Here is an 11,423-nt window from a genome sequence, read left to right as displayed (position 1 = left end):
TTTTTTTTTTATCTGAAGCAGCACAACTGTTTTCAACACTGATAATAATCATAAATGTTTCTTGATCATCAAATCCTCATATTAGAGTGATTTGTGAAGGATCATGTGACACTGAAGACTGGAGTAATGATGCTGAAAATTCAGCTTTGATCACAGGAATAAATTACACTTTACTGTATATTCACATAGAAAACAGATGATTTGCATCCTAATAATATTTCACAATTTTTACTGTATTTTTGATCAAATAAACGCAGTTTTGTTGATCAGAAGAAACTTAATTATAATCGTATTTATTATGAACTTTTGACCATTATGATGTTTTTGCCAAAGAGCCTGAGGTAAATTATTAATATTAAAACATTAATACTACTTTAAATGTTTCTCTAAACAATGATTTTGTTGTTCCACTATTCAGGAAGTCAAATATAACAATAAAAAACATTACACACTTCATCTTTAATGACAGTATAATTTAATGAAATATAAAACGAGTAAAACATAAGCAACAAGTGTGCTGGGGAATGAATACTGTATTTTTACAGTGAAATCCTTAAAACGGTGTGTTTGTTTATTACAAATAAGTCTGTGTGCAAACATTGATACTCGGATTCAAATCAAAGTTTCATTCATATTGAATAATGTGTGGTTTTAGAGAAACCTTCAGCAGTGATTGTCCACAGAATCATTGGCTTGAATTGATTGTAGAAATGCTTGAAGACTCGGTTCTGTTGGATCAGAAGTCGAGGCGTATGAAAGCGTTCAGCATGTGGAGATCTCCAGTGACGCTCCGTTGGGCTTGACGTCCTCGAACTCTCGCTGTTCACTGGAGATGTGGATTTCTACTGTACTAGACTCTGAATCTATGAGATGAGATGGAGAAGACTGGTTAATGTCGTCCCTGATGGTGGAGTTTTATAGTTGCATTTACACCAGTGTCCACAAGGGATGTACGGACTAGTAAAACTGACGTCTTCACCCTTTATTCAAATATTATTAAGTCGATGGTTTTATTAGTGATAATAATGCAATAAAACATGACGAATTGTGCAACATAATTTTGGTCCGGGCAAATAAATTGTGAACACATGCAAGATAATCAACCAAATATTAATAACTGATTGTTTGCTTTTTCCTGTCAGATATTTGTTTTTCTATGCATTTTTTTTTTTTGCATAGTAAAATAAAACCTGTAGCTGTATAATTCTTAAATATAATAATTTTGTCAGATAAATACCTTAAACAAGTTTAGTGTTTTGTTCTTCCCTCATTTTTAATATATATATATATATATATTTTGATGGTTTAATCAAACTTGTAGGGTCATTAAAAACAAATATCCCTTCCAGACATAACTTTTGGACACTGCTGTGTGTATATATTGTAAATATATTGTATATTATATATATATAATTTTGCTCATCACAATAAAAAAATCTGTCACAATACCATAGTTACAGTTAGTGTTACTACATTAAATCCATGGATTAAGTGTTGTCAAAAGTACAGAGTCCGACTTCGGTACCAAGGCTTTGAGCGCAATCGTAAACACCTCTGATTGGCCATTGTGCTCGCGCGCTCATCAAATATGTCTGTGATTGGCTACAGCGCTTCAAAAACATGATGTAAATATCATAGACAGTATAAGAAATGGACACAGCGACCCCATAGACTTCAGCGGAGAAAAGTGAAGTCAATTAGAAGCTCTCACTTCCTGATGGCTGAGCGTACTGCGCAGACTCACACTGAGCTTGACGACGTAGATGTGACGTGAGCAACCCGTCTGTCTTCTAGTAGCTGTGCCGAGAGAAATCTGAATCATTCCCTTCCGAATCTTGCAGAGACGGAGAGTGTGAGTAGGAGCTGTCCATGAGCTAGGAGCAGGAGCAACTTTATGACTCGCTTCTCCCTTGACTTTATGCCTCCACGTCCCCCCGATTGACTGCGAGCTTCTCCTGTCTATACGGTAATTTCCAGAGAGTCGCGTGGTTATGACGCAATCGTTAGCCTATTTTTACACAAACTGCTTCTAAGGGGCCATAACGTAAGATACAAGGTAATGGAGCCTTTTATACATTTTCGTGTTTCTTTAGAAATAAACAATGGACAAATGGAGTCTTTAAACGCCTCAGATGTAAAGTTATTCGCTGTCAAAGTGACGCCAGAATGAATGGGAGTCAATGGAATGCTAACAGCAGGTGATGGCTTGTTAGCCAATGGCGGCCCCCGGGGGTGGTACGCTTTTCAGGCGATGGATTGCCCCCCTGGTAAATACACATCAATGCCGCTCTTCAGCGAGCGCTCAGGCCGTGTGTCCACCAAAGCGTTTTTTTCACGCGGCTGGCGTATTTTTTCAATTGTTTTCAATGGGAGTTTTTTACAGGTCGCCGAGAGTTGAAGAATGTTCAACTTTGGGTAAAATGCGGCGCTCATCACTGTCACTTTTTACCCAACCGTCCAATCACAGTGGAAGAGGGGCGGAACTAATACCACACCGACCAGCCGCCACATTCTGCTTGTACAACGTCAACAGACGACAACAACAAGTATAATAACGGAACAAAATGATATAAAACAAGAGCCAGAGCAATTTTTTGCTTTACACTTTACATACATGCTTAAAAACTTTACATTGTATCAACATTTTTATATAGAAACAAACTATCTGTGAAATGAGATACTAGTAACACTTCCACGGATATTCCTGACCACAGCAAGCAAACCGTCTCTCAAGCGCCCACAGCTAGGCTAGCGTTTTCAGCTGGCTAAAACACGCTGGATGCGTGGCCGCAGCTCTTGAACACAACGGCCAATCAGAGGTGTTTACGATTCCACTCAACAGCGCTCGCAGCCTCTGAAATGGGTACTTTTGACAACTCTGAATGTTGGTGATCTGTGGACTTAAAGGCTTCTATAAGTTGTTCATTCATGGCACAGTGTTCCTCCTGGCGTCCCCGTCAGCGCTGTCTGTGTGATCTTGGCTAATGTTTTGGCTCCGGCGTGCGGTTACCTTCGGAGAGCACGCTAATGGCGTCAGACGGCTGTTGTCCGTTAGCGCTCAGGCTCTTCTTGATCTCCTGAACGTGGCTCTGGTAGATCAGGGTCGACCCCACCGTCGGTGTGTATCCGCACGCCGCAGACGTGGAGCCCGAATCCCACGCCAGCTCTCGGCGCCTCTGCCGACTGAAGTCCAGGTCCAGACCCGTCCAGCCGTGGAACGCCAGCGTGTTCAAGAAGCCCTGCATCGGGTTCAGGATCCCCTGAGGACACACAGCTCCTGCGTTACTCAATTCGACTTAAATTCCACACAGAAGACTTCAAATACTTTTGAATTAAGGAAGTTTAGATATCGGTGCAGCTTGGAAACAATCATTGTCAACAATGTTTCAATTATTTTTAAAAAATCATCATTTTTTTGTAGTTTATTAGGACTTTTTTAATTTTTATTTTATGGATTTTTTGTGTTATCATCCAAAGCCGTTTGGTCAACATGCGTCGTTTCTAGAAATACATGTGATTAATTACATTCTGTAGCTCATCAGCTTTATTTCTACAGCGCTTTATACAACACAGATTGTTTCAAAGCAGCTTCACAGTGATAAACAGGAACATAACACATGACATGTAAAGCAACCAATCACGGTTTGTTTCGTTCCACGTCATGTTTAGGGTCTTGAAAATGTAACGTCGATGTCTTTACAATAACAGACCAGAGTGTAAAACTCTTCGCGAACTTCACATACTTTAGTAAATCCAGCGTTTAGCTGATCCTGATGAGCGTAAACATTTTTCCATGAGGGGGTTTGGCTTCACGTCTGCTTTGTTTCCAGGAGGATTGTTAAAAAAAGTTGTTGTTTTTTGCTTGTTTTTGTGTCAGCCAATCAGCACACAGTTTACATCACTGGTAGTAACTCTGAAGTAGGAGCTAGTTTAGTCCCTTATACCTAAGACCATTCCAGTTCATGAGTTGACTGATATCTGATATTGATATGGTACTCACCATGATGAACCACGTGATGAGCGCGGCGTTGCGAACGTTCTTCAGATCGCCGGCTTTAATGTCGTCCTGCATCTCCAGATAAAACAGCAAACTCTCATTGATGATGTTGGGCAGCCAGCTGACGAAGACCACAGCACACAATCAGCTTCATTTCTTAACATTAGTGTACTAACAATGAACAATAGTTTTATAGCATTAAATAACTATATTTCAACATTTACTAATACATTATTAAAATCAAAAGTTGGATTAATGGACTGTGAACTATTAGATTTTTACTAACTAATGTTAAAAAGATCAACAAATGCTTTATTACTCACTGATAGTTTATTAAGAAATAAGACCTTATTCTAAAGTGTTACCAAAAATATTAGATTTTTATTTTTATTTTTTAAGAAGTAACGCAATTCAGTTGCACGTTATCTTACAGTAGATGTTCTTGCCTAAGAAAGCACTGGTTAATGTAAGGTAACCACATGGGTTAAGGTTAGGTTCAGGGTTAGTTCCTAGTTATTGTAATTACTATGATAAGTACATATGTGCATAGGGAACAGTAAAAGTCAAGTCACCTTCATTTATATAGCGCTTTTAACAATATGAATAGTTTCAAAGCAGCTTTACAGTGATAATAGGAAATTACAGTAATTAAAATAAAGGTTTTAAAGTAAAACTCATAATTATTCTCTCCATACACTGCAAAAACAATGTTCTTCCTCAGTATTTCTGTCTTGCTTTGCAGGACAAATATCTAAACATTCAGCAAAATCTCATTTAATTTTGATTATTTTTTTTAGTAAATAAGATTTAACCCTTTCCCCGCCACAGAGAATTTTCCTTCGATCTGTGTTTTGACTGTTATACGGTAGGGGGCGCTGTTACACATCTTCTGAAAGACTACAGAATCTGGATCATCCGTTTCTCAGCTTTTTGTTCAAAATGTCGCTTTTTAAAAAAAAATGTACCCACATTCATGTGTTGATGAAAATAAAAGAATGCGTGAAGCTTGAATAAAATGGGTTTTTAACCCTAACCCTAGTTTGTTCATTTAAAAACAGTGTCTGTGCTCTTTCTTTGGATATATTGCATGTTCAGATATTCATAAAATATTGTTTTTAGTTTTGTAGAACTTTATGTGAGAGTTTTTTTAACTTAATAAAATATCTTGATTTAAAGCTACAATATGTAATTTTTTCGCCACTAGGGGTCGCTAACCTCTTACAATAACACAGGTGTAGGTTGATGACGCATAAGCGGAATTATGGAACTTGTCGTCATGCTGAAGGATCTAATAATGTTTATGGATGAGTGAATACACTGATGTTTTTAGCATGACTGTGGAATGAAGCAGGGCGCGAGTGCTAATGAGAGACAGATCTCAGCGCCACACGCGAGTCCCGCGGATATAAAGAGATGAGGACATTTCATTCTACCAAACTAACGTACCCGCTAGTGCTGAATAATACTCAAACAGGGCAGTTTATTAGACAAATGAAACTTGTGAGGGAACGCAGCGCTGTCTCACTCGCTCTACACTATCACACTAAACTGCATTTGAGTGTGTTAAAGTTATAATGTTATTCTGTGTGTTAGTTTGTCTGTATGAGACTAGCAGTGAGCGAGATCAACATTAGCATAACACACTGATCATATTCTAACATTTCATCATGTTGAACTGTACAACATTGATTAGTTTTATGTACATTTGCGCGTCTCTGTCGAGTTGAAGTTAGCCGCGGACGCTAGCTCGCGGCATCTCGAAAACGGCACGCTGATATTGATCCTCGTTTTAGTTCTCCTTTTGTCCCAAAGTCTGCTTGCCATGGTTCATAATGTTTGAACGAAACAACAACAGCGTGAGCGCGCCGCTAGACGTAACGCAGTTGTCCACGTCTGTCGCCATGGTTACTACAGCAGTACGAGCAGAAACCAGGGATAACGCGGATATTACGTCATTGACAGGCGACAAGTGAACATGAACGAGCCGTTATTTAAAACTGGAATTCCTCTGAAATTAAAAATCTTTGGGAACTTTTAAGATATTTTAAGTACACAACTGCACTGTGCAAGTGATTTTATTACAAAAATCTTACATATTGTAGCTTTAAGAATGTTTAGATATTTGTGCTGGAAAACAGTGAGGAAGAACATCATGTTTTGCAGTGTGTGATTACGATGTTCAAAGAGGAGGAATATGAATATGAATCTTACCAGATGACAAACACCAGCATAATCTTAAAGAACCGTATCTTGATCTCCGATCCGAGGCGTCTCTCGTTCTCGGTGTAGATTCCCTGCTGGCCCTTGAGCAGCGACGTCACTGCAAGAAAACACAAGTTTATCTCAATAAAGACATGATGCACGATATATCATCCACCATATCGGTATCAGCTGATATATGTTCATTTTTAATGTTACCGTTATCGGCCTGATATATTAAAGCCGATAAATAATGTATTATTTCCTTCAGCTGAGACTCTTCAGATGCGACTGTTCATCATGATGGTTTTGAATTGCTTGAAATATGATTGAAATCACTTCAAAAAAGGAAAATACAGTTCAGTGCAACATGTGCAGCGCAAGTCCGTCATATCGGCTACATAAACTAATAATGAGAACATTATAATGTGTTTGGGACATGGCTTTTAAGGATGAGTCTTTTGTTTTTGTAATCAGGCTCTCAAAAATGTAATAAAAATTTGGATTTAGATTTATCTGCCAATATATCGGTTATCGGCTTTCAAACATAAAGAGTTATCGGTATCGGCCAACATTTTCATATCGGTGCATCGCTAGTCATGAATTAACTGAACTGAAGATCTTTCTACACTGAAACAATTGGCAACGCTTTATTGGTTCATTTGTTAACATAACATGACCTATACTACACCATTAATTAATCTTAGTTAAAGGATTAGTTCACTTCAGAATTAAAAATTTCCTGATGATTTACTCTCCTCCACGTCATCCAAGATGTCCACGTCTTTCTTTCTTCAGTCGAAAAGAAATGAAGGTTTTTTGAGGAAAACATTCCAGGATTTTTCTCCGTATAGTGACTTCAGTGGGGTCACGATCACCAGTGAGAGTTCCCATCACCACCACCAGAGGGCACTATTGTCATTCCCTAATGAAACTACATTTCCCATAACTCTCTGCCTGGACTCATCATGCCTGATTGCATCCACCTGTGTCTCATTACCTTGTTTAACTCCCCCTATAATAGCCTGGCTTTCACATTCATTCTCGGTTTCACATTACTCGCATAAGTTGGGCTTAGACTTAAGTGGAATCCATATGTTCGTTTGGCCGGAAGCTAGTTATTTTACTTCATAAAGGTTTAAATATTTATATTTTTCTTACACAAATGCATGGTTTTGCTTCTGAAGGCCTTTATTAACTCACAGGATCCGCGTGAAGTTCATTTATGATGGATAGATGCACTTTTATGATGGATAGATGCACTTTTATGATGGACAGATGCACTTTTATAATGGATAGATGCACTTTTATGATGGATAGATGCACTTTTATGATGAATAGCTTGGAAGAGCCAGGACATTTATTAATATAACTCTGATTGTATTCGTCTGAAAGAAGAGAGTCATACACACCTAGGATGAGTTCAGGGTGAGTAAATCATGGGCTAATTTTCATTTTAAAGTGAACTCTCTCTTTGGAGGGCTTGAGCAGATTGGCACTCACCGGCGGAGACGGTCCGAGCGAACAGCACTGGATTGACGGCGAGCACCAGGAGCATCGGGGCGTATGTGGTGACGTAGTGCGGGACGGCGTGCTGAAGGCCATTCTCACAGCTCACATGACAAACACACGCTCAGTTCAGATCCACAGTGCAGAAGCGGCTCACATCACAGTCATGCATTTCCCAGAATTCATTGCATTCAATGATGCATTTTATCAGGTCATGCAGAATCCAACCCATGACTTTAGTGTTGCTATTAATAAAGGAGTAGTTCACTTCAGAACTAAAATTTCCTGATCATTTACTCTCCGTCATCTGAGATGTTCATGTCTTTCTTTCTTCAGTGGAAAATAAATGAAGGTTTTTGAGGAAAACGTTCCAGGATGTTCCTCCATATAGTGTCTTCAATGGGGTCCAACGGGTCGAAGGTCCAGATGTGAGTTTCAGTGCAGCTTCAAAGTCTCGACACGATCCAGCCGAGGAATAAGAGTCTGATCTAGACAAACCAGCCGACATTTTAGAACTAAATAAACATTTATATACTTTTAACCACTAATGCTCATCTTGCATGTCCACAACTTCACGCATTACGTAATCAGGTTGAAAGGTCACGCGTGTTCCGGTTCAGAAAGGTCTTGGTTTCTCCTCCAATTTCGAAATCGTCCGACAACATTGTTTTACCTTTTATTTATTTTTAAATGCCGTTTGTCTTAGTCTTTGCACGTTCTCTAAACACTAGATCTGTTCTTACGCCTACGTCACACTTGACCTTTCAACCTGATCACGTAATGTGTGTCGCATCACAGCTAGTGCAAGACCAGGATTTGTGGTTAAAAGTATATAAATGTTTATTTTGTACTAAAATGTGCGCTGGTTTGTCTAGATCAGACTCTTATTCCTCGGCTGGATCGTGTCGAGACTTTGAAGCTGCCCTGAAACTCACATCTGGACCTTCGACCCGTTGGACCCCATTGAAGACGCTATATGGAGAAACATCCTGGAACGTTTTCCTCAAAAACCTTCATTTCTTTTTCACTGAAGAAAGAAACACATGAACATCTTGGATGACTGTGAGTAAATTATCAGGAAATGTTCATTCTGAAGTGAACTACTCCTCTAAGTGTGTAAAATGTACACACTGCACCTTTAAGTGTGTGTTTTGGTCACCTGGAGATGGAGGGGTAGTAGAGCATCGCCACGCCCTCGACACACAGCAGAAGCGTCAGACCCCACGTGATCATGTGATACAGGACGATGGTGCTACAACAGAGACACGCGCGTCAGGAAATCAAACTAACATCTGCTCCAGTGTTTACACGAACAAGATGCATGATGGGACACACCTAATGCCAGCCGATCTCTTGACCACTAAGAAAACATCCACGGCGTAACAGAACGTCCACCAGAAGGAGGCGCTGAAGAACAGCTGGATCCACATCTGGAGATCAAAACAAACAACATCCATCCTTTACATTATTAAACTCAAGTATCATTTGCTACATATTCTTAAAATCAAAGATAATAAGGACATTTTTAAAATCATTTTAAAATCATATCCTTTCTACCTATTCAAACTGATATTTTTTTTCTATCAAATATGCTTTAAATGCATGTAAATAATAATAAAAAATATTTGCATGCATTTAAAGCATATTTGATAGAAAAAAAATCAGTTTGAATAGGTAGAAAGGATATGATTTTAAATAAACTAGCAAAATTAGTATTTTTTATTAATTTATTTTAAGGCTTTAATTTGTTAATTTTAAGACTTATTTGTGAGAGTAAATGCATAATGTTTAGATTATTAATATGCCTATAATAAAGTTAACTTAACTATTTAGTTATTCTTTTCAGTTTTGTTAGTATTTATTTATTTTTATCTTGTTTTCCCTTTTTACACCATTGTCAGATATTTTTTCTTGTTTTAAGTACAATCTTACTATTTAGTCATTATTGCTTGTTTATATTTATATATTTTTTATTTATATATTTATTTTAATCTTGTTTTCCCTTAGAATTACATTTATTTTTCTGACCCCACTGGCAGATATTTATTATTGTTCTAAGGATAAACTCACTATTTAGTAGTTATTCTTTTATTTATTTATTTATATTTTAGTTTTTTTTTAATGTATTTTTTTATTTTGTCCTTTTGAATTACGTTTATATATATATATATATATATATATATATATATACATACACACACACACACACACACACACACACACACACACACACACACATATATACATACATACACACACACACACACACACACACACATATACATATATATATATATATGTTTATTTGTATGTTACTGTTATTTTGGGGTTGATTTTGTTGTTTGTCTTATTGTTATAAATTATATGAGAGGTTACTTATAATATGATAAATCTTTCGTTTTCTGCAACTGTATGTTTATGCAAGTACAAATAACTGCAGATTTATCCCGTCTCAGTGATATTTAAGGTTCACATGAGACGTCAGCGGTACCGGTCCAGCTTCTCTTACCGCACTGCCGACGCAGAACACCTCGGGCCAGACGTCTGTGCCGTTCCCACCGGAGATTCTGTCCACGAGATCCGGAAGGCCGAGCCAGATCGACGAGCGCACGATGATTCCTGCACAGATGCATCACATCACTCCATCTTTCATGAGGATTTACAGTAGAGTACCGTAAAACATGACAATACTGTTTGTAGAATCTGTCATTTAAAGGTACAGTATGTCACTTTTTTTGTTTGAAATTTAAATAATGAGTCAAAACATCATCAGTCCTTCCGTTTTGATCTTTCCCTGATTCACTATGGTAAGCCTGTTATAAGCGTTTATATTTTGGACCTGATGGGATGGTTTCCTCGGGAAAATATGTCACTCGCTCATATCAGTATAGAGTAGCCTAAAGTTGCTCAGGCCACTTTGACGTGTGTGTGTGTGTGTCACAAGTAAGGTTGACCAGCCGCTAAATCTCCAGCCTCCGGAGAATCTCCCGTTTTAACTAGTGATGGCAGTTTCTAAACACTGCTTCATGAAGCTTCGAAACCTTTACGAGTCTTTTGTTCTGAATCAGTGGTTCGGAGCGTGTCTCAAACTGCCAGAGTCACGTGACTTCAGGAAACGAGACTTCATTACGTCATAACTGTTTCCAAACACATGATCTCTGTAAACCGAGTCACTGAGAACCAATGAACAAGAGTCTGTGGGTTTTACCTGATCCCTGATCAGTTTTATACATTTGTAGATGTTTTAGTATAATTAAAATGAATAATGGCTCTTATTGGCCTGTTTAGCTGAGCCATTCATAGAACAAACAAAACAAACCCTGACAATTGCAATAGTTTGATAATCTTATTAGATGATTAGATAATTGCATTTGAAAGATTTTACTTTCAATTAAAAGATTTGTAAAAGGTGTTTTTCTGCATGTTTGGCCCTGGTTTTTGCTGCAGTTACATTGTTCTGACCACTAGGGGTCCCCGTGGAGGCGGTGTCGGATTGTTTCGAAGCCTCGATCTGCCCAACAGTAGTTGTAACCCTTCCGCACGTACGATCACAGCGGTGTGACTGGAGCGTCAGTGCATCACGTGATCAATCGCGTTTCAGTGCTTGTCATACATCACAACTATTCAGTGTTTTCAACCACATAAGGTTTATTTTAGGTTTCAGACATTTAAATTCACGAGAAAAACAATACATTTAGAGTTTGTAAAACACACCCTG

The 11,423-nt window shown here is 38.2% G+C and overlaps 1 protein-coding gene across 1 annotated transcript in view; it reads right to left on the bottom strand.

Annotated features, from left to right (window-relative positions):
- Positions 1 to 454: 454 nt before the first annotated feature.
- Positions 455 to 11,423, bottom strand: part of gpr143 (G protein-coupled receptor 143) — a 13,880-nt gene continuing 2,911 nt past the window's right edge. Inside the window, exons 2-9 of the mRNA XM_084422064.1 lie at positions 10,215 to 10,324; positions 9,041 to 9,135; positions 8,865 to 8,957; positions 7,700 to 7,809; positions 6,209 to 6,317; positions 4,001 to 4,118; positions 3,011 to 3,260; positions 455 to 863 (exon numbers count right to left, since the gene is read on the bottom strand). Coding sequence (XP_084278190.1) covers positions 763 to 863; positions 3,011 to 3,260; positions 4,001 to 4,118; positions 6,209 to 6,317; positions 7,700 to 7,809; positions 8,865 to 8,957; positions 9,041 to 9,135; positions 10,215 to 10,324 — 986 coding nt within the window. The 3' untranslated portion in view covers positions 455 to 762. The remainder of the gene's footprint in view (positions 864 to 3,010; positions 3,261 to 4,000; positions 4,119 to 6,208; positions 6,318 to 7,699; positions 7,810 to 8,864; positions 8,958 to 9,040; positions 9,136 to 10,214; positions 10,325 to 11,423) is intronic.

Source organism: Rutilus rutilus (genome assembly GCF_951802725.1).
Source record: "Rutilus rutilus genome assembly, chromosome: 10".
NCBI lineage: Eukaryota > Metazoa > Chordata > Actinopteri > Cypriniformes > Leuciscidae > Rutilus > Rutilus rutilus.
This window is presented reverse-complemented; position numbering and strand designations above follow the sequence as displayed.